The sequence below is a fragment of the Epinephelus lanceolatus genome, chromosome 6 (assembly GCF_041903045.1).
Source record: "Epinephelus lanceolatus isolate andai-2023 chromosome 6, ASM4190304v1, whole genome shotgun sequence".
Lineage (NCBI taxonomy): Eukaryota > Metazoa > Chordata > Actinopteri > Perciformes > Serranidae > Epinephelus > Epinephelus lanceolatus.
This window is the reverse complement of record NC_135739.1, coordinates 22,658,218-22,680,241: the sequence shown is the minus strand read 5'-3', so window position 1 is coordinate 22,680,241 and position 22,024 is coordinate 22,658,218. Positions and strand designations below refer to the sequence as shown.

The following is a 22,024-nucleotide window of genomic DNA, read 5'->3' as shown; positions in this document are numbered from 1 at the left end:
TCTTTAAGGAGTTGTTTTGTTTATTAAAATAATTGGAGCAGTATTAAAAGGTTAACATCTGGACCCAGTTAAAGAAACACGCATTCTGAAAGTTAAGGTAGATTGTGTGAGTGTTGAAGTAGTGTAAATGCCATTGAACCCATCTTTTAAGGACTTTTGAGCACACTATACAGTATAAAGGATAAATTCACACCCTCAGAATTCATACAAAACTCATTATTATTTTTATTTTATACAAAAACTCATTACAACATTAAATCGTCTTCACCAAAATGTGTTTATGTGAGTGTAATACATGGATACAGGCACTTCGGTGAATTTAGATGAAAATTACACTTGATTTGGAAAAAATGTCTCAGTGGAATCACCCTATTGTGCATTTAAAGCATGAATGGCTACATATTTCTCACTTGCTGTCACTCACTTGAGCAGCACTCTGAAACCACACCTTCTCCACCTGCTCTTTTCCAAGCTCCCAGAGTTGACGGAGAGTATGGACGCCCCTCCTGGATGTAATCATCAGATACTCTTCATTTTCCGGATGCAACATTACAGAGTGACGAGCTAAAACCAGTGACTGGCAGAAGCGGGACAGCACCAGCACATAGAGACAATCTTTCTCTGCCTTGTTGAGAGGAAGGACACTTTCCCACCCTGCAAGGACAGGTCCACCCACATCTACGGGTTCTGGGTGCTCCGTCATCATGTACATGATAGCGATGGCGAGCTCATGGATGAAGCAGCCAGTGTTCATGTCCCCAAAGTCAAGGATGCCAGAAATCTTGTGGCCGTCACCCTCAGGTTGTACGAGAATATTTTGATCACTGAAGTCACCGTGGTTAATGCCTTAGAGATGGAATAAATGAAATATCACTCATGTATTCAGTAACATATCAGGTCTATGCTTACAGTAAACAAGGTGCCAATGAATGTTCTAACTTATCAGCTCCTGTATCTAAATGTTTCTAAGTAAATATCATACTCACACTTGCGGAAATTGGAGCGTTTAGGGATCACAGAGGTCTTGTACTGATGAATGACAGACTTCACAACCTCCTGAAGAGGATCTCCATCTAATAAATGGACGTAACCTTCCAGGAGGGGAACATTTGACAGACTCCACATGAAATTCTCTCTCTGCACCACGCCAAGATCAGGGTGCTCCAACTGGAAAAAAAAACAATAATAATAAGCGGAAGGCAGTAGAAAAAGTACAAGACAGAATTGAAGATAGTGAAGTAAACATGTTTTGATTATCAAAACTTAGCAGCTCTAGAAGTCCAGCTTTATGTTTAATGAGCAGTGAAGGGTAAGGCGTTTATTATATACATTATCTGAATTAGATTCTGAAATAATGTAAACATGATAACAGTGAAGTAGCATAAAAAAGTGGTGAGTAAATTCGTGACTTAAGAATTCCAATTCAAAATGACACAAGTATTGTCACTTTGCAGTGTGTAAGGTTTAGGGGGATTTAGTGACGTCTAGCTGTGAGGACTGGAGGTTGCAACCCTTCAGTGTTCATTGTTCAGGAGTTTTTACCGGGAGCAGAATTATCCGCAGAGGTCACTTCCTCTCCAAAACAAACGCACCCGGTGAACACACTAAAGCAGTGTCACAACATAATGCCAATGGCCCTATCAAGAGCAGGTGTTTGGTTTGTAAAAAACATACACACTGGACCTTCAAGACAATTGTTATTGTCACAACAATTCAGGGATTCAGATTTCATGGTATTACAAAACAAAGTAAATGATCTAAAAGTTTCACAGGGGTTTATCCACTGTACCTGGTGAAAGATTTTTTCCATCCTGGCTGCTGTCTTGCCAGCTTCATACAGTAACTGTGGTGTTAAAGGGACCTTGGAAATGGTGGTTCCAGGCAAATAAGTAAACAGTCGCACCAGGTACCTCTGAGGGCCATAGCCGCAATCTGCCAAAGAAAAAGGCAGGATTAGTGTAACAGCCATTCCCCTCACTGTTAGTCCTCATAAAGCATCAGCTTTACTCAGGGGTACATATCATTACTAGATGTGAATATCAAAGGGGGACTATGCCGTACTTTTAAAACACTCTAGCTATGTGTTTCTATGTCCTAAGCATTTTTGTCACTATTTTATTACAAAGTAAAATCGGACGGTTTGGTGATTCAGTGATCCAAGCTTGCAACTTAGATCACAGGTTAATCACATATAAGCAAGTGCAAACGTGCTCTTAAAGCTGCAGTTAGGTTTCACGTCAAGCCCAGGCTGCCTGTCAGATTAGATGCTGAGAGGATGAGATGATTTCATGGTGGAAGCAGGACGTGGCAGCAGAGAGGGCGAGTAATGATTTTATTATTATCAGGATTTACTTGTACTTGTGTGCTGTCTTTTACTTTCAGTACTTACTGTACATTTAATATAATACAGTTAATTAGGATACTTAAATAGAGCAAATATCTGATACTTTTCCTCAAGTAATATTCTAGTAGGTGACTTTAACTTCTACTAAAGTCATTTTCTGGTAAGATATCTGTACTTTTCCTCAAGTATGGCTTTCAGGTTCTTCATCCACCATGGGGTATTTCAGAAATCCTCCTCCACCTAAGCCTCCAGCTGATTCATCTGAGCATACACATTTACATACATCCTAGGTACCTCCTATACATCACAAAGGTATTTACAACACAACCTGCATGTTTCGCACGTGGGTCATGAGTGAATGTTGACAGAGAAAATGCAATAAAGGTGCAGGTGCATCAGGCCTGACCCGTGTGACTGGTCTCATACCTGTTTCTTCCAGGCTCATGAGCTGTCCTGAGGTGGTGGGCACGACTGTTTGGACAGGAAGTCCATTCTGGTGAAGGACAGACATAGCATATGTCTGCACCTCAATCAGGGTGGGGTTCTCACTGTCTTCTGAGTTCATTATCTTCAGGGCGTACTCGCCACCCTCAGCGGGCGCCACATAGAAGTTCTGGTCCTCATAGCTCGGCAGAGAGTGGATTTCTGATGGTGTCAGGTTGAAGAGCCTCTTCATCATCTCAGTCACCTGAGACTGGCTGAAGTGGGGCTGGGCATGTTTCACTGACATAATTGCTGAATGAAAACAACATGGAAAAGGATTTTGTTTACAGATATTAACAAAAGCATCATAACCCATAGTAAATTTATAATAAATAAATGGAATTAAAATTCTCCACTTAACATTTTCTCTTATCTAAAACTGACTCCATTGTGTTTGTTTTGATGGTGTTTTTGGCAACAAAAAAAAAAAAAAGAAGAAGAAGAAAAGAAAAGAGAAGATGTTATACTGAACTTCAAAAACCTGTGATGGCCATTTGTACCTATTTCTGCTAGCCTATTATTCACTCAGTCTGAAGACTGAGACTTGGTTGCACCGTTCAAAAAATACTACCGCACAACTGCTGATGTTTTTCCACGTGCTCTGACTATTCCACAGTGTTTTCCCACAGTGTGCACATGTTGGAGTCAAAACTAGGCAACCCATATAACTTTATTCTAATAGGAATCATGCGGATTATACAAGATTCTAAAAAACACCATCAACTGCACAGATTACACAGACATGTAAAAAACATGAACTGAGACATAATGAGTCTATCGTCTATCGTTATTAACGTTAGTTTCTAGCATTTAAGCATATTCAACACACTGCATGAGAGGCAATGCCAGCTTTATGAAATAACAGCCATAACTGATAATAATAAAATACATTATTCACATGTCAGTGAACCTACCTCACGCTGTGTGTGTGAAAACATCAGGGGAATGATAGAGAACACGCTTCGCGGCCTGTCCCTTGCTTAAGGTTTGTACCTCTCACTTGTACGTTCAGTCCTCTGTGTGAACTGCTCTGGCCTGAGGTAGGGAGCTTTATGGGAAAAAATCTATCTTAGAGGCAAGTGCACAGACACACCCCAGGTGGTGCTCCTTTTGCCCACTGTCTAGATAAGAACCCCATTTGCAATACACATGTAAGAACTATATATTAGTTATTAAATGTGGCCCATTGCATCAATTCTTAATTAAAAGTAAGCAACCAGGCCTGTGAAAACAAGCCCAAAACAAGCGACTTTTTCTACGGAGCCCCCCTAGGTTCCAGTGAGAGAAAATTAAATAAACTATGTGCACGGTTTTAGAGTCCGTGGGGACGGATTTTAAACTGTGGGTATCGATTGTCAATTTACATCCATAAACTGTGCGCAGTTTTGCAAAACCGTACCCACGGTACACAGTTTATTTATTTTTCTCCCCCCTGAGCTTCAGGACAATGACCACAAGAGGGAGTTAAACCACCTTTTAACATTATTTAACATTAGAAAACAGATGGGATATCAAATATAGACTGATGTACCAAGTACATTATATACACAGTAAACTTCTGATAATTAAAATTTGCACACACAAATAAATATCATCCTGAATTCACAAATTCTTTATTTATTATTGCTGTTTATGCACTCATCTAACTTTTTTCTTTTAGTTACAGGACTGACGTTTTCCTAACCAGAAAAAAACACGTTACCCTGCTCTGCCTCTGATTGGCTGGTACTCGTTGCCATCAGAGTCAGAGCCAGTTAGAAGCAGGATGCGGGTGGGAAAAAACTCTGCTGTCTCCTGTGTGTATGGGGAAAGAGGAGGGACAGAGGGAACAGGCAAGACAAACTATCCTACGTTTAAATAACATATTGAAAATATCTGCAACTACCAATATTTGTAAGCGACTTGACAGAAAAACAAGCCCAAAGTCGCTTATAATAAGCGGACTTGGCAACACTGACAGCCACGCGTATACCGTGCGCCCTGCTGAGCAGCATCAGGTCTCCCTCCCCTGCCGTCATGGACAGACATGGCCCGCCTCCTGGGGACCAACTTAGACCATGTTTTTGAGGAGACCCACACAAACACAGAGAAAGGCCTTGCCCCAGCTGGGATTCAAGCCAATGACCAACTGTAAAAACTGAACTGCCCTCTCCTGAATTGCCCTCCTGAATCCATAGACACAAGGCTATAAATATACCCCTTTCCCAGCTCCAAACATTGTGTTGTATCACAGCCAAGCATGGCATGAGCATGAGCATGTTGTTTACATCCTCACCCAACACATTTTTGCAGGCAAAAACCTGTGACTTGATGAAACAGTCTTCCTGGGCTCAGATATGAAGTACAACTAACGTTGCTGATAAAGGTATAAAGGTGTTTTATCAACATGCTGATTATCTGTCACGTAGAAATCACATAACAGCAATGGAAAAAAATTAAATTTGTTTACTAAAGAGGCATGCAGCTTGCCCTGATACATCTTGTGGCTGTTTGAGACAAAAATCTGAATTTCAATTGCATTTATTTATTATAAATTTATTACGGGTTATGATGCTTTTGTTAATATCTGTAAACAAAATCCTTTTCCATGTTGTTTTCATTCAGCAATAATGATAGCGCAGCATGCCCAGCCCCACTTCAGCCAGTCTCAGGTGACTGAGATGATGAAGAGGCTCTTCAACCTGACACCATCAGAAATCCACTCTCTGCCGAGCTACCATGACCAGAACGTCCATGTGGTGTCCGCTGAGGGTGGCGAGTACGTCCTGAAGATAATGAACTCAGAAGACAGTGAGAACCCCACCCTGATTGAGGTTCAAGCGTATGCTATGTCTGTCCTTCACCAGAATGGACTTCCTGCACAAACAGTCGTGCCCACCACCTCAGGACAGCTCATGAGCCTGGAAGAAACAGGTATGAGACCAGTCCCACAGATCAGACCTGATGAATGATGCCAACTAACACTCTGACAGAGAAATGTCCTCTAATCTGGCTGAAAAGAAAGACGTCATATGGCATTTTCAGAAAATTGCATCCATAGCAACAGCCTTACAGTCAGTGTTTGTCAGTCAAAGATATATGTGACTCTTGGATAGATACTGTTTCAGAGAGCTCATGACTTGATCAGTGGAGGCAAGGAGACGAGACAAGACGAGACGAGATAAGGTAAGATAAGATAAGATAAGCCCTTATTAAACCGGAGAGGGAGAATTCAGGTGTTACAGCAGCACAGAGACAGAAATAAGTACAGATGAGGGCTAAGAGTGAGGGGAATGGCTGTTACACTAATCCCGTCTTTACCTTTGGCAGATTGTGGATATGGCCCACAGAAGTACCTGGTGTGGCTGATGACTTATTTGCCTGGAACCACCATTTCCAATGTCCCTTTAACACCACAGTTACTGTATGAAGCTGGCAAGACAGCAGTCAGGATGGACAAAATCCTGCATGAGGTATTATGGTAACACCCATCTGTTCTCACTCAGGCCCAAAATGAATGCCCTAGTTGGCCCTCATTGCCACTATGTTCTTTAACATCAGTTTGGTGTGTCTGTACTTTTTCTTCTGCCTTCCACTTCCCAATATTATTAATGTTTTTTCCAGATGGAGCACCCTCATCTTGGCGTGCTGCAGAAAGACAGTTTCATGTGAAGTCTGTCAAATGTTCCCCTCCTGGAAGGTTACATTCATTTATTAGATGGAGATCCTCTTCAGGAGGTTGTGAAGTCTGTCATTCATCACTACAAGACCTCTGTGGTCCCTAAACGCTCCAATTTCCGCAAGTGTGAGTATGAAATTTACTTATAAACATTTAGATACGGGAGCTGGCACCTTGTTTACTCAGCTGAGACTGGATACATCACTGAATACATGAGTGATAATGTACTTTGGTTCACAGAAACATTTTATTTCTTCCATCTCTAAGGCATTAACCATGGTGACTTACATGACCTCAACGTGCTTGTACAACCTGAGGGTGACGGCCACAGGATTTCTGGCATCATTGACTTTGGGGAAATAAACAGTGATTACTACATCCATGAGCTCGCCATCATCATGATGTACATGATCAATGAGCACCCAAAACCCATAGAGGCAGGTGGACCTGTCCTTGCAGGGTGGGAAAGTGTCCTTCCCCTCAACGAGGCAGAGAAAGATTGTCTCTATGTGCTGGTGCCGTCCCGCTTCTGCCAGTCGCTGGTTTTAGCTCGTCACTCCGTAATGTTGCATCCAGAAAATGAGGAGTATCTGACATTTTCATCCAGGAAGGGCGTCCACATTCTCCCTCAACTCTGGGAGCTCGGAAAGGAGCAGGTGGAGAAGGTGTGGTTTCAGAGTGCTGCTCAGTTCACTGACAGGAAGTGAAAAATATGATAACCATTCAGTTAAACACACAACAGGGTGAATCCACAGAGCCTTTTGTTCAAATCAAGGGTAATCTTAAGATCACCAGTAAAAAACAACAGATTATGTCTTCCCAATAAAAATATGACACATTATACCAGTGGTTCCCATCTGGTGGGTCGCAGGTCCATTCTGAATGAACTGCCAGTGACTCACAAAGATGTCAAGTTTGTAAAAAGACACTTTATTTTTACATACAGTGAATTTCCAGCACAGAGTTCATATTTTGAAGTCAGTGACTAACGGACAGCTGCTTGACATAGCCAGCAAACTAGCTCTACGACATGGCGAAATGCAAGAATGACACTGAGGGCCGAATTCACAAAAAGATTGCGTGGCTTTTGCGGCTGCTAAACCGGTAAAAATGGAGCAAACAGATACCGTCTAATTCACAAAGCACGTGCAGAGGGTGAAATGCTCCACTAACTGCGCTGCCAAGCAGATTGCGTCTCGGTGCTCCGGTGTTATTTGCACGTATTTAAATGAGGTAATATGCATATATTTGATGCAAAAATTGCCCCTTTCTATGCAAATGAGCCTCATTGATAAACAACGTCTAATTCACTAACACCAGCGCTAATAGCCACACACAGTTTGAGTGAAGTAAATAACGTCTTTAGAAAGCTGGTGCACACTGGGCGCTCCTCTGTGGAAGCCTCTCGCCCAGACTTTCCAGTGATCGTGGCAGCAGTGATCGTCTGTTAAATCAGTCTGTAAATAATATTTTGACATTATTATTATAATCATTATTACTATAATGGCATCCGAAGATATTGATGCGTTGAACAGGTGACAGTCTGCGGTCGTTCTCAAAACGCACTTCTGTCACGCACTTCAAAAGCAACTTTCAATAATTTATTTTACGAAATGGGGGAAACAAACATGAACAAAACCGGTTCCATAATTCATATTAAATTCAAAAGATAATGAAAAAACAGTTACAAGTGAGAGGGAATAGTGATAAAGTGGTCAAACTTGGTCAAATCCACAGCCTCAACCCATCCAACGCTGTTGGACTAACTCACCCGCAGACATCACTACATGAGGGTATACAGTATTCAGTACTTTGCCAAACAAAGTCTGCCATTGTTCTGCCACAGTGTTCTTGGCGCAAAGCCAGCATTTATACTTTGCCATGTGTGGCTTATTGCAATCAGGCAAACTGCACTCAGCTGCCAAACTTTGTGGGCGTGTTTGCGCTGGTATATCATTAGCGCAATATCCTTTGGGAATAGGACGTTAAGACGGAGCAAACTGCGGGTGCAAATGAAGTGCAGCAGTTCATTCTTTGTGAATTCGGCCCTGAATGTATTAAACTGTGTGGACCTTGAATTAAAGGGAAATTTCGGTTTATTTCAACCTGTCTCCTATCCTCCTAAATTTGTTTCAAGTGACTGGTGACATAAAAATAATAGTTAGCATGTTAGCCGTTGGCCTAGATACAGCCGGGGCGCATAGTAGAGTCAGACCTGTTAAAACGTAAGTGAACGGGCAACCTTCAAGTGCAAAGTTAGTCCACTAAACAAGCTTTTTTTCCACAAAGACCGCCTCATATCGATAGGAGAAATGTCAGAGAACATATAGAAAACGACATGTAAACGTGTTGTCTTACCTTACCGGTGTGCTGCCATGTTTGTTTACCATTTAGCTCTGCTTTCCAAAGCGCGGCCGAAATATCGCGAAGAACAAGCAGCGATCTCATACTGTGCCTGAAATCTTGCGAGCTCTAGATAAAGCCCAGCTGGATACTACTCCAGGTGGAGGTGTCTCATCCTCGGTCACATCCAGACCTTGAAAATAAGGCTGCAACCGGTCCCATTCCTTGCAACAGAGGCATTCCTCTTCTGTGGGCACTGGGGCACAGCATTCACAGGTACACCACCAATCTCCAGAGCCTAGCAGCCTTGCAGCAGCCATTCCTCCTCTCTCGTCCTCTACCTGTTGCGCTTCTCTCTCTCTTCTCCGTTCTTCAATTTCTCGCGAGATTTCTCGCTAAACTGATTGACAGCTGCTCATATGTTAGAATGTACAATCTATGCAGTTAGGACTTTGAAGTTAAACTACATTTACACTAGTTACGTATATGGATCTGTGGCTGTGATTTTAAATGCATAAAATCTCATGAATATTTACATTTGTAACCTTTAAGATTAGGGTACTATTGTTGTTGCTGTGCACCTTTAATTGCCTGTTCACCATCTCTCCAGTAGGGGGAGCTTTGGGTTTGGGAGAGTTACTTGCAGTCAGACAAGTGGAGAGTGGAGCCACATAGTTTCTTGACCTCTTTTATCTCTTTTTACCTCTGTCTTTATGACTCTCATTTTGGACAGTTTTGGATTTTTGAACTAGACAATTGTTTCTATACCATGTTTTCGTGTGTTGAAGTAAACTGTTGAGCCTTATCCAGTGGTCGTCATCATCCAATCACCCAATCATCATTAGAGCTTCAAGCTAAAGCGTCACTGATTGGAAACCTGCAAGAAGTATACTAGATATTCATTCTGCAAACTGTCCCCCAGAGGATTAAATGATGAGATATCATGGCATGTCATGCTTTAAAGGATCTTGGGATCTTAAAAGACCAACTTATAATACACACTAGGCACAAGTACATCATCAGATTATACAATGTTCAACAGTTTTGAATGATTTATAAAGCTGCCAGGTCGACGTGTTCATTCAGTATGCAGACTTAGCTGTGTTAGGAGCCTGATTTTTCAGTTTTGCTTGTTCCCTTGTTTTCTTCTTCTTTTTCATATTGGGTATATAATGTAGCAGATGCTACACATGTTGCTGTCAGCTACTGAGAAACAAACCCACAGCTGATTAACTGTCCCACACCTGTGCACATAAAATGGGCGGAGCACTATCTGTTGAAGACCAGTGTTGTAAAAAATGGTGTTAAAGGGGAACACCATGAAGGTCCAGAGGAACCAAAACATTACTATAATCAATAAATGAAGCTGAGCAAGTGCAGTGTGCAGGATCTTCTTTTCAAGACTCAAATATGTATACTCAAAAGTGTGTCTTAAAATGTGTGTGAGTGGGGTGGTGAGAAACATTTGTAGTTTTTAACTCTGGTCTGTTTTTTTCCAAACAGAAAAGGGCTTAAACGTGGGAAGTAAAGCTACATGACTCAGTGAGAATAAATAGGAGATAGACGGTCAAACAATTAAAAGGGATAACTATCATATATACATAAACATCAGTCAGAGTCTTGGTGACCCAGAGAAAATATTCTTGACTACTTGCAGGAACATTAGCGGTCATTTGCTTCAGGTTTGGAGTCTTCTGTTGTCTTTGCAGTGTCATATTTTACACAAAGCACCATTTCTCTGTGTCTATAACATATTGTATAATTGCTGTATGTCACTGCTGTGTCACAAATTCTGCATGCTCTCTGCTCTGGAACATTATATCTTGGTGATTTATCCTGTTAGCAGGTTTAGGTCTCCCACATCCCCTCTTTTCTATGATGTATTGTATTACCTGATTCCCACAGGCTTTATGGATATTTAGTGCAAGTCAAGTGCACCACCTATTGGCTGGCTGAATGAATACCCTGGGAAGCAACAAAAATAACCCTCAGCAGTTGTTTCAGTTTGATTGGTTTAAGGACTCATTCCTGCGCCACTCTATTAGTGAAATGATGTTACAGTTTTTTTCTGATTGCTTTGGCACCATCTTTGAGACTATAGGCTATTTTTGCAAAACTTCACATACCAACTATAAAACGTTACACCAAAGCAGCAAAACATTATTCACAAATGAGAAAACATCTGTGTTAAAGAAGAAAAACAGAAACAAATTTTTATGCTAAATCTCACCTTCTTTGTGGGTTTGACCATAAATCACACACATCACATAATAAACCACATCACATGCAATGTAGTCTTGAGCTAGGCAGCACGTGTCAATGTGGAAAGACAGTTGTTAAAGTAATGCCAAAGTAGTGAGTTGTGTTTGCAGTTCTTTAAAAAGTGTGTTATAAAATTACAAAGAGATTGTAAAGCAGAGACTGCGCATTCAGTGTAGCACACTTGGTTAATGTATAGGCTACAAGTGTTGATGGCTTCAGAGTTAGTGCTTGGCTGTAGACATTCAGAAAGCTAATTCTTTAAAGAGAAAGACGGATGAACACTAGATGGAGACATCTTCCTACTTCACCCACATCCTGTTTACCGTACGGGGCCCCTTCTCTGAATGTCACATTCATGTCTACAACCCTTTAAATCCTGATTTAAGAAAACTTCAGTTACTTCCGGATGTGCCCTTCAGATCTCCAGTTGTTGATCGCTGGCATAAACCAGTGGTTCCTAACCTTTTTCCTCAAGGAACCCATTTTTTTCTTACATTGGATAAACTGAAAACCCCTGACTACGTGACGTATTTTATAGATATTTCATATCTATCCAATGCATTACAATAACAGTACAGAGCAAACTGTAGAATTAACCCAAATAGTGAATAACTGCAGGAATTCTGACTAAGAAGAGCAATTTGGCTGAATTTCGAGCCAATTGTTTCTTCTGAATATAACGTCAGGGTTCAGTTTTCCTGATTGGAAAAGTTTTTTATAATTTCATGTCTATAATATGTATTTTCCTCAAATTGTAACAATCATTCATACCTAACAGGCTTCATTTCTGACAGATTTAGTGTTTTCTTCTCCCTGATGCTCGGCCATTGTTCTATTAGCTCTTTAACTGTCTTAACTGTGTACTTTTCTAACTCAGAATGAGGCTGTTCAGCAGAAAGTGAAGGCTCTGTGAGTAAAGCTTTTGTTCAGGTATGTCCGTTCCCTTTTTCTGTGACGTTTAAGTTTATATCTTGATATTTTTAAACTTTAAATCTAACAATTTCACTAATTTTCTTTGCAGAAATGCATGAAATGATTACATAATGGCCTATTCAATCGGCAGCCTCAACCTCTGAGTGGTATAGCTAGGTATGAGTACTGAAACCCAGTATTAAACAGGCCCCAGGGCAAAATTATTGAAGACCACGCTATTGATAAGCTCCGATAGTAATGGTTCTTTTAATGGTAGTTTTTAAAGTGTCAGTTTCATTTGTTATCACTAGTGTAGTGCTCGTTCAAAACATGTCTGTTGAGAACTGGCAGATTTCTCAGCCTGTGAAATTAGTGCTTGCGGCTTTCTTGAGCAAAGCTCATGCAAAGAACTTCACACTCGTGATGTTTTTTTTTTTTTTTAAAATCAGCACTTCTTGTACATGAGTTAGGTATTAACTACACTGACCAATTTCCTGTTTTACAAGTGTAGGAACTCAAAAGATGTTTTACGATGCAGGTCCACTGACCATAAAAATACATTATCTATTGGATAAATGCAGACGTGCCCTTTAGTCAGCTGAGGAACAGATAAAGGTAAAAATGTGACAGTAAGTACAACTTCTCTTGAAGAGAGGAGAGTTATTTATGACATGTTGTGCAATGGTAAATATTAAATTGGTTACACAGCAGTGATACACAGCAATTATACAATATGATATAGACTCCAAACCTGAAGCAAATAACCACTAATGTTCCTGCAAGTGGTCAAGAATATTTTCTCTGGGTCACCAAGACTCTGACTGACTTGTAAATATAAAAGATACTTGTCCCTTTCACTTGTTAGACAGTCTCCTCTGTATTCTTAGTGTCGTGTAGCTTCACTCCCCACGTTTAAGCCCTTTTCTGTTTGGAAGAAATTGAGTTAAAAACTATGTTTCTCACCACTCCACTCATACACATTTATGACACACTTTTAAGTATATATAAAAAATAGCAACCGAGTATTTAAGGGGCTGTTCTTTTGTTTATTGGTCTAATTGGAGCAGTATAACAGTATTAAATTAACATTTGGACCCAGGCAAAGTATAAAACACACAGTCTGAAAGTTGAGGTAGATTTCCCAGAGAAGCATAATGTATAACTGTACAAAGGTTTCATGTGCACAACAATCCATATAGCAGGACATTATTGCACTTCAGTTGACATGTGACCTGAGCAATACATTTGTCTTTATTCTTGGTAAATCAAATGAAACTGGCTGGTCAAGGTATAAAATCTGTTACAGAGGAGATGCTGTAGTCTCTTACATTGCTGATGTGTTTGTCTCTTTCTTTGTGAAATGTCATAAAAATCAATCCAATGCCTGGCCAAGTGGCCTGTTACCATACAGAGAAGCACCAAGGTACACATCCACTGGAGTGTATAATCCCTCGTGACTATCCACTGGAGTGTATAATCCCTTGTGACTTTAGGCACTTATTACACATGATAAATGGCACTATAAAGCACTTTTCCCTATCTTCTTTTTAAATGCTTTCTTTGATAGACATTTTGCTTTTACAGTACATGATCTATTGTTACTATTGCTACCTTTATATCTGCTACCTTAGTCATCTTGGTTTCAGACACTGTGTAGTATTCCTACTACATTATGTCTGAATCTCAAGAGTAAAATGTTTTTAGTGTTGAAACATAATCTATTCTTTTTACTGGTGATCTTAAAATTACACTTGATTCACAAAAAAAGGGCTCAGTAGAATCACCCTGTTGTTCATTGAAAGGGTGAATGGCTTTCATACTAATATTTCACTTCTTGTCAGTGAACTGAGCAGCACTCTGAAACCACACCTTCTCCACCTGCTCCTTTCCGAGCTCCCAGATACTACGGAGAATGTGGACGCCCCTCCTGGATGTAATCATCAGATACTCTTCATTTTCCGGATGCAACATCACGGAGTGACGAGCTAAAACCAGCGACTGGCAGAAGCGGGACAGCACCAGCACATAGAGACAATCCTTCTCTGCCTCGTTGAGGGGAAGGACACTTTCCCACCCTGCGAGGACAGGTCCACCCACATCTACGGGTTCTGGGTATATGGTCATCATGTACATGATAGCGATGGCAAGCTCATGGATGAAGTAGCCAGTGTTCATGTCCCCAAAGTCAAGGATGCCAGAAATCCTGTGGCCATCACCCTCAGGTTGTACAAGCACATTGAGTTCATTGAAGTCACCATGGTTAATGCCTTAGAGATGGAAGAAATAAAATGTTTGTGTGAACCAAAGTACATTATCACTCATGTATTCAGTGATGTATCCAGTCTCAGCTGAGTAAACAAGGTGCCAGCTCCTGTATCTAAATGTTTATAAGTAAATATCATACTCACACTTGCGGAAATTGGAGCGCTTAGGGATCACAGAGGTCTTGTAGTGATGAATGACAGACTTCACAACCTCCTGAAGAGGATCTCCATCTAATAAATGAATGTAACCTTCCAGGAGGGGAACATTTGACAGACTCCACATGAAATTCTCTCTCTGCACCACGCCAAGATGGGGGTGCTCCATCTGGAAAAAAACAATAATATTATCAGGAGGAGAAAGGCAGAACAGAAAGTACAAGACAGAATTAAAGGTAAGCTCAAGGCCCAGAAACACCAAACTGACATCGAAGAACTAGTGGCAACGAGGGCTGACTGTTGCATTGCCTCATGTCACCTGCGTCTCAGTCAAAAAATTGTAACTGTACACATTGCAAAGACTACAGCCAACGGCCAACTACCAAGCACGTTCTGCGCCTGTGTGAGAGGAAGTAACTCCATACCAGCAGGTGGCGGTTGCATCGACTGTGAAAATAATGGAAGTAGCTGCCATGACGTCACCAGTTGGTTCATAGACCCTTGTTTTGAAGCCCTCGAGTTTGGTACCTCAGCTGTACCAACACAACCCGATACTGAAAAAACATGGGATACCTACAGTCCACTAGCCAAAAATTCCATAAACAATTCATGAACCGTGTTTGCTAATGAGTTAAATGGCTAAAAAAAAGTTTGATCTCACTCCATCTTGACTTGAGTAGTTCTCTCAACTTTGTTCCTCTTCTTGTGCATTGAGCTCAACTGCAAATCAGAGTAATTTCATTTACTGACGGGCTCTGCCGGCTCAACTGCCAATCCAACATGCTCAATCGGATGAAAAAAAGCTGATGGACCAATTAGCGCCAACAGTGTGTGACACACCTCAAAAACCATGGTGACAGACATTCACCGACGGCCTAACACTGACTGACAGCTGACCATCAGCTTGGTGTTTCAGGGCCCCAAGTACTTTTTGCCTAGCAAAGCTTAGCAGCTGTACCATGAAGAAAGTTCAACCATTATACCTTGTGCAGGATTTTGTCCATCCTGGCTGCTGTCTTGCCAATTTCATACAGTAACTGTGGTGTTAAAGGGACCTTGGAAATGGTGGTCCCGGTCAAATAAGTCATCAGCCGCACCAGGTACTTCTGTGGGCCATAGCCGCAATCTGCCAAAGATAACGACAGGATTAGTTTAACAGCCATTCCCCTCACTGTTAGTCCTCATAAAGCATGACTTGTATGCTGTGGCCTTGCTCAGGGGCACACTTATCATTACTGTGTTTGAGTATTAACATAGCTGAGGACATGGACCTGCCACAGTCTGATATATTACGTAAAATGGAAGCTACAGATGTTCATCTTGTTTTGCGTTGAGGCAGCACATGTTAATGTATTTCATTACCTGTGTACCTTTATTATTACTTTTGCCTTATTTCTGTCTTTGTGCTGCTGCAACACCTGAATTTCCCCTCTAGGGATCAAGAAAGTCTTGTCTTGCCTCGTCTGGTCTCGTCTCGTCTGGTCTCCTCCACTGATCGAGTGCCCACAGCGTAGCTCTACACTTAACTTTCTAAGCTCTCTGAAACAGCATCTATCCCAGGGTCAATTTCAGATACTCAGCATGTGAATACACACTCACAGAGCACAATCACGTAGATTTGTTTCCATCAATTTAAAAGTTAATATATTCTAGAAACCTCTGTCAATAGTCTAAATGCTTGGGTGGCAGGTGGTACAGGAGGTTTGGTGAGTAAGTAATAGCTTGGCTGGTTGTGGTGTCCGTGAACCTAACTTACATTGTGAAGCTTTTAATTTGTCAGGTTTCAGTATTTAACTTGACTTTTGGTCAGCCAGATTTCCTTGAGTTGCGTGTCATTGTGGGTGATGCTGGTGGTTGCCTGAAGGCTCTGTTTGATGAATGGGAGCTACTTTGGTAACATTTTGGTGCTACTTTTGTAGCTTCATGGGTTAGTTCTGGGCCTATCTTTGTGACTATGGCTTTGATAGCCATTAGATAGAGAGAGCATTTGAGTTGCTGCGGTTTGTGTGGACATTTTTGATAGTGTGCATTATGCACGCTAGTTTGTTTTGGTGTCCTCTTGAAAGACTTTAGTGTTTGGACATTAGTTGTGGTTCAGGTTCAGATATGGCCTCCCTTGATGACTTTATTGTGGTACCATCAGAGGAGTTGCTTGATCAATTTACCAGCTGCTGAAACGTGCTCATTATTATAATATCGATTACTCCTGAGGATAAATGCCTAAAAGAAAGTATTAAAGATGTCCTTAAAGCTACTTTAACCAAACATTATCTTTTTTAGATTGCTCCTGCGCCACAGGCCTCAACTAACATCCATCCAAGGATTCGGCAAATCTTTCTCCTTCACCTTCAGATGCTACTCTTCAGCTGAGGTCAAAAGAGCTGGTGTTATAGGAAAAGCAGTTCGAAGAGTTGGAGCTTAAAAGTGCTGCGTTAGAAGCTTGGCCAAGTCTGAGGCATCTGAGTTTGATGTTTTAAAGTCATGCTGGTTCAACCATTTGTGGAGAAGGATGGTAAAGTATTTCCCTCATTTTGAACGTGTTGCAACTGTTTCTAAGTGGCCTCAGCGGGCTCGGACGCTGCTTCTCCAGAGTGTGTTGGTAGGAAAGGCTCAGGATTCCTGTTCTGCTTTGAACCTTCAAGAGAGTGAGGATTATGATACAGTTAAAAATGCGATCGTCAAGGCTTATGAGCTAGTTCCTGAGGCCTATCACCAATGATTCAGAAGCCTCTGTAAGCCTGATAAGCAAACTTTTGTGGGGTTTGCTGAGGAAAAACTAACATTTTTCAATAGATGGTGCCAGTCTCAAAATGCAGAGAAAGCAGAAGAACTGTCTGCCAGGTATAATATGTACATATCTTAATAAGCATAAAGTGTCAACAAGTGAAAAGGCTGCTGTTTTAGCAGATGAGTTCATGTTTACTCCTCAGACTAACTTCAATAAAGTTTAGGATGAGCCAAAAGGGAAGGCTATGTCCCTCAGAGCTAGCTCTTCTCCTGCTCCTGCTACTTTGCCTGGGAAATCTTCTGTGAGGGGCTGTGTTGCAAAATCTTGTTTTTATTGTAGAAAAACACTGGCCACCTCATCGCTGAATGTCATGTTTTGAGCAGGAAGCTAAAATCTTCTAAGCCAGTAGCTTTAGTAAAAACAGCTAAGAGTCCCACTCTGCCTCAAGTTATACTGGCACTGAGCCCAAAATATGAGATAGCCAGTTCATCCTTCCTGACTGAGGGTTTTGTTTCTCTTGGTTCTGATCCTGAGAGAAAGTGCCCTGTTCAGATTTGGAGGGACAGTGAAGCTTTTCAGTTAGTAACTTTACAGGATTTCCTCCCATTTACTGATGAGTCTGCATGAGACTAGTGCTGTTGTGGAAGGCTTTGGTGGTTACTTGACCTAACCAATGCACACTCTAACTCTCTAAACAGCCTTGGTTTCTGGAAGAGGTCGCTGTGGCTCTGCGTCCATCTATCCCAACTGAAGGTGTGTCCTTCATTCTAGGGAATGATTTTGCTTGTTACCCTTGTAGGTTTTGCCGCTCCTGCTATGTCTGAAGACCCAAATGAACTTGAGCAAAAATACCCAGACACATTCCCTGTGTGTGTCACCACCCGTTCCATATCGAAAAAACCTCTGGCTAAAAGTGTTGACACAGACGTCACACTTGCTCACACCTTCCTAGCCAAAGATGGCCATTTGGGGTTGGATGAAAAGTTTCCTTCCCACGAGGAGCTCAAGTCTGAACACAAGAAAGATGATGCCTTAGCCTCCTTGTTTGAAACTGCAGTTTCAGAGGATGCCACCAGGAATGTTTCTTGTGGTTATTTTGTTTCTGATGGTGGTGTGCTTATGAGAAAGTGGACATCTCCTGACATGACCTCTGAAGATGGCTGGGACAGTGTGTACCAAGTTGTGGTTCCAAGTGCTTATCGCTCTAATATGATGCATCTGGCACATGATCATCGTCTGGCAGGCCAGATGGGAGTCATAAAGAGTCATAAACTTTAAACTAGACATTTTCACTGCCCTGGCGTTGAATCAGATGTGGCACAGCACTATAAAACTTGTCATGTATGCCAAACTGTGGGTTAACCAAACCAAACAATTCCTCCTGCTCCATTATGTCCCTTTCCTGTTGTTGGTGAGTCTTTTGAGCACGTTTTGGTTTATTGTGTGAGCCGTCCCCATACTAATTCTGGAAACCAGCACCTGCTGACAATCCTGTGTGCAGCTACCAGGATTCCTGATGCAGTTCCTTTAAGGGAAATTGCAATTTCAACAGTTTTCAAGGCCCTTGTCACATTTTTTACAGTGATTTGCCTCCCAAAAATTGTGCAGACTGATCAAGGGTCGAATTTAATGGCCCGTATGTTCTCTCAAGTGCTTTGGCAGTTGCCAGTCCAACACATCACATCCTCTGTTTATCACCCAGAGTCCCAGGGAGCCCTTGAGAGGTTTCACCAGACTCTGAAAAATATGTTAAGAGCGTACTGCAAAGAGTTTGAGAAAGACTGGGATGATGGAGTCCCTTCACTTCTCTTTGCAGCAAGAGAAGTGACCCAGGACTGTACGAGGCCTTTTGAAGGTGTTAAAAGAGAAATGGCTAGTAGATCCAACTTCATCTTCTAACTTTCAGTCAAAGCTCCATAGGGCATATGAACTAGCCAAAACAAACGTAAGCAAACCCAAGAAAAAATAAAATGTTGGTTTGATAAAAGCCAAACGGAGGGTGTTTTCCCCAGGAGATAAGGTGTGAGCCTTCTTGCCACTGTCTGGATCTACAGCAGGTGCAATATAGAGGGCCATATGTGATTGACTGTCAAGTCAGTGATTGTGATCACTTAGTTAAAGTTTCAGGCTGGAAGAGGAGTGCCATGTAAACCTGCTGAAACCCTATTTTGACAAAGGAGCAAGCAGATGTAAAACCTGTTGTTGTTTAATTAAGTACACTTTGTTGACTATGATGCTCCCTTGAGCCGGGATGCAACACTCTCATACATCAAAAATAGTATTTACAGTGCAACCTGTATGTTTTACTCATGAGTCATGATTGAATGTTGATAGAGAAAATGCTATAGAGCATTTGGACATCAATCAAGGCAGAATTAATTTAACATATCCCTGACTGACAAACACTGACTGTAAGGCTGTTGTGAGACACTTAGTCTAGTCTATATGGATGCAATTTTCTGATAATGCCATACGATGTTTTTCTTTCCAGCCAGTGTTACTTGACATCATTCATCAGGTCTGATCTGTGGGACTGGTCTCATACCTGTTTCTTCCAGGCTCATGAGCTGTCCTGAGGTGGTGGGCACGACTGTTTGTGCAGGAAGTCCATTCTGGTGAAGGACAGACATAGCATAAGCCTGCATCTCAATCAGGGCGTAGTTCTTGCTGTCCTCTGAGTTTGTGATCTTCAGGACGTACTCGCCACCTTCAGCGGACACCACATGAAAGTTCTGGTCATCATAGCTCGGCAGAGAGTGGATTTCTGATGGCGTCAGGTCGAAGAGCCTCTTCATCATCTCAGTCACCAGAGACTGGCTGAAGTGGGGCTTGGCATGTTTCGCTGACATAATTGCTGAATGAAAAACAACAAGCTGTCACAAAAAGAATTTTGCTTGCAGAAATTTACACAACAGCATCATATGTGAATTTATAACAATTTAAAGTACACATTTTTGTCTGAAACTGCCAAAGGGTGCATTACAGCAAGCTGCATACATCTTTAGGAATGAAATTAAATATTTTAGTATTTTTTTTAATGACTATTGTTGTTGTGTGGTAGTAACAGTGTTAATATTCTATGATTTTTAAGAAATTTATCAAATAACAATGACACATTTAAGTCCAGCTTCTCCAATGTAAGAGTCTGCAGGGTTTTTTTGTTTGTTTTGTGGCTCCTATCATTACAAACTGAATCCTTTTCCCCCCATAACAAACAAAAAGTGACAAATAAAAGTGACATAACAGACTACGGGAAGCTGTGATGACCATTTTACACTAAATTATTATTCAGTGACTCTGAAAAATAAAACTTGGTTGCGCCACCCAGCTTCCTATTAAATCTGAGCTCCATTCAAATATTACTACCGCATAACTAGCCTTGCGTCACCAGGCTCTTCAAGTGAAGAAGTTAGGTTAGGTTAACCCTAACCCTACCGCATAACGAGGAGGATTTTCCACATTCCCAGCTATTATTTCCGTATTACTAACAGTGTTTTCTCGCACTGTGTACATGTTGGAGTCAAACACATCTTTTCAACGTACTCTTCTGCCATTATTAAGGGAACTACGCGGATTAAACAAGATAAAAATGGCCAATTGGCCATAAACCTCACCCAAATCACGTGACAGAGTGAATATAAAAAATGTGATATATTGAGTGTCATCAGTTGATCCACGTCACTAACAGTTTGGTATCTAACGTTCGTGTAACTTAGTCAACCGTATTCAACACACTACAAACGACGGTATTGTAGCGACATGAAATAACAGCTAAAACTGTTGAAAATAAAATATATCATTCACATGTCAGTGAACTTACCTCAGGCTGTATGAAAACACCACGGGAATGACAGAGACACGTTATGTGCTGTGTACCTTTCGTAGATCCTGACCCTAACTGAACCTAATGTGGGGGTTATTAACAACATCTACATCCGGTGGAACTTTAAAAAAAACAAAAAAACACCAGTAGCGTTTAAATCTGAACAATGTAGGTTTTGTCTGTGAAATAAACTAAGGTTATACTGCGTATTTTAGAATAAATCTCATTTTGTAACGAATCATCTCTTTTCACAGCGTACAGACATTTTTTTGCGTAGCACCAGTGTAAAGTCAGGGAAAATATAACTTCCGGTTACTAATTTTAATGAGAGGGCTGGATAGAGAAAGTGAAGCGTAAGAACAAGTCGGCACCAGATTTAAGTAAATGTTTCCTCTTCGCAAAATCTTTATTTGTACATCTTGTGGTAAAAGTATTATCAAGGAAGACTCAAAATATATGGGATTATGGTTTGTAAATTTCAAAATAAAAGTCTTACTGGTAAATGTGGCAGCCAACATTTTTATCTCAACTATTGTAAAGTTATGTTTGGTTTGGTTTTAAACTTAAGGGCATCTGAAGTCGAGGTATTCTAAATTCTAATGAGAAGAGTTGTACCCCTACATGAATGCATATACCCACTTAGATTAATAATTTTTTAAATACACTGAACAAAAATTTAAAGGTTCCACTTTTTTGCTCCCATTTTTGACAGGTTAAGTTAAAAATCTAAGACCCTTGTTTTTTTGAGTGCACCTAACAGATATATTTCTCTCAAATTTTGGTTGATTAAAATCCCTGTGAATGAGCACCTCTCCTTGTAATCCATCCACCTGACAGGTGTAGCAAATCAAAATGTTGATTAAACAGCATCCTAACTACACAGGTGTGCCTTGGGATGGTCACAGTAAAAAGCCACTCTGAAATATGCAGTTTGTCTTGAAAAAAAGGCCTTTATTTGGGTTTCACATGACTAGAGCTACAGAAAAGCATTTTTTGGGGTACACATACCCCCAAAAATCAGTCAGTATCTGGTGTGACCAACGTTTGCCTC

The 22,024-nt window shown here is 41.1% G+C and overlaps 3 protein-coding genes across 3 annotated transcripts; 1 reads left to right on the top strand and 2 right to left on the bottom strand.

The window, feature by feature from the left end:
• Window positions 1–2: 2 nt before the first annotated feature.
• Window positions 3–3,857, bottom strand: LOC117254281 (hydroxylysine kinase-like). The gene is made up of 5 exons (XM_033622449.2): window positions 3,742–3,857; window positions 2,771–3,079; window positions 1,790–1,932; window positions 987–1,167; window positions 3–846 (listed from the first exon to the last, which is right to left on the bottom strand). Exons 2-5 carry the CDS (start codon window positions 3,072–3,074, stop codon window positions 407–409), a joined length of 1,068 nt encoding a protein of 355 aa, XP_033478340.2. The 5' UTR covers window positions 3,075–3,079; window positions 3,742–3,857; the 3' UTR covers window positions 3–406.
• Window positions 3,858–4,887: 1,030 nt separating this feature from the next.
• On the top strand, window positions 4,888–10,202 carry LOC117253735 (hydroxylysine kinase-like). Its single transcript, XM_033621396.2, has 5 exons — window positions 4,888–5,192; window positions 5,432–5,740; window positions 6,137–6,279; window positions 6,431–6,611; window positions 6,753–10,202. Exons 2-4 carry the CDS (start codon window positions 5,437–5,439, stop codon window positions 6,476–6,478), a joined length of 495 nt encoding a protein of 164 aa, XP_033477287.2. The 5' UTR covers window positions 4,888–5,192; window positions 5,432–5,436; the 3' UTR covers window positions 6,479–6,611; window positions 6,753–10,202.
• Window positions 10,203–13,027: 2,825 nt separating this feature from the next.
• On the bottom strand, window positions 13,028–21,077 carry LOC117253945 (hydroxylysine kinase-like). The gene is made up of 5 exons (XM_033621850.2): window positions 20,971–21,077; window positions 19,696–20,004; window positions 15,406–15,548; window positions 14,411–14,591; window positions 13,028–14,269 (listed from the first exon to the last, which is right to left on the bottom strand). The coding sequence occupies exons 2-5, from the start codon at window positions 19,997–19,999 to the stop codon at window positions 13,830–13,832; spliced, it is 1,068 nt and encodes a 355-aa protein (XP_033477741.2). The 5' UTR covers window positions 20,000–20,004; window positions 20,971–21,077; the 3' UTR covers window positions 13,028–13,829.
• Between the last annotated feature and the right edge of the window lie 947 nt (window positions 21,078–22,024).

Coding starts and splice junctions, on each gene's coding strand:
- LOC117254281 (XM_033622449.2), bottom strand. CDS start 3,074: ATGTCAGTGAAACATGCCCAGCCCCACTTCAGCCAGTCTCAGGTGACT. Junction 1,933..2,770: donor CATGAGCCTGGAAGAAACAG/GTATGAGACCAG, acceptor TTTCTTTGGCAG/ATTGCGGCTATGGCCCTCAG. Junction 847..986: donor ACGCTCCAATTTCCGCAAGT/GTGAGTATGATA, acceptor TCCATCTCTAAG/GCATTAACCACGGTGACTTC.
- LOC117253735 (XM_033621396.2), top strand. CDS start 5,437: ATGATAGCGCAGCATGCCCAGCCCCACTTCAGCCAGTCTCAGGTGACT. Junction 5,741..6,136: donor CATGAGCCTGGAAGAAACAG/GTATGAGACCAG, acceptor TACCTTTGGCAG/ATTGTGGATATGGCCCACAG. Junction 6,280..6,430: donor TGGACAAAATCCTGCATGAG/GTATTATGGTAA, acceptor TGTTTTTTCCAG/ATGGAGCACCCTCATCTTGG.
- LOC117253945 (XM_033621850.2), bottom strand. CDS start 19,999: ATGTCAGCGAAACATGCCAAGCCCCACTTCAGCCAGTCTCTGGTGACT. Junction 15,549..19,695: donor CATGAGCCTGGAAGAAACAG/GTATGAGACCAG, acceptor TATCTTTGGCAG/ATTGCGGCTATGGCCCACAG. Junction 14,270..14,410: donor GCGCTCCAATTTCCGCAAGT/GTGAGTATGATA, acceptor TCCATCTCTAAG/GCATTAACCATGGTGACTTC.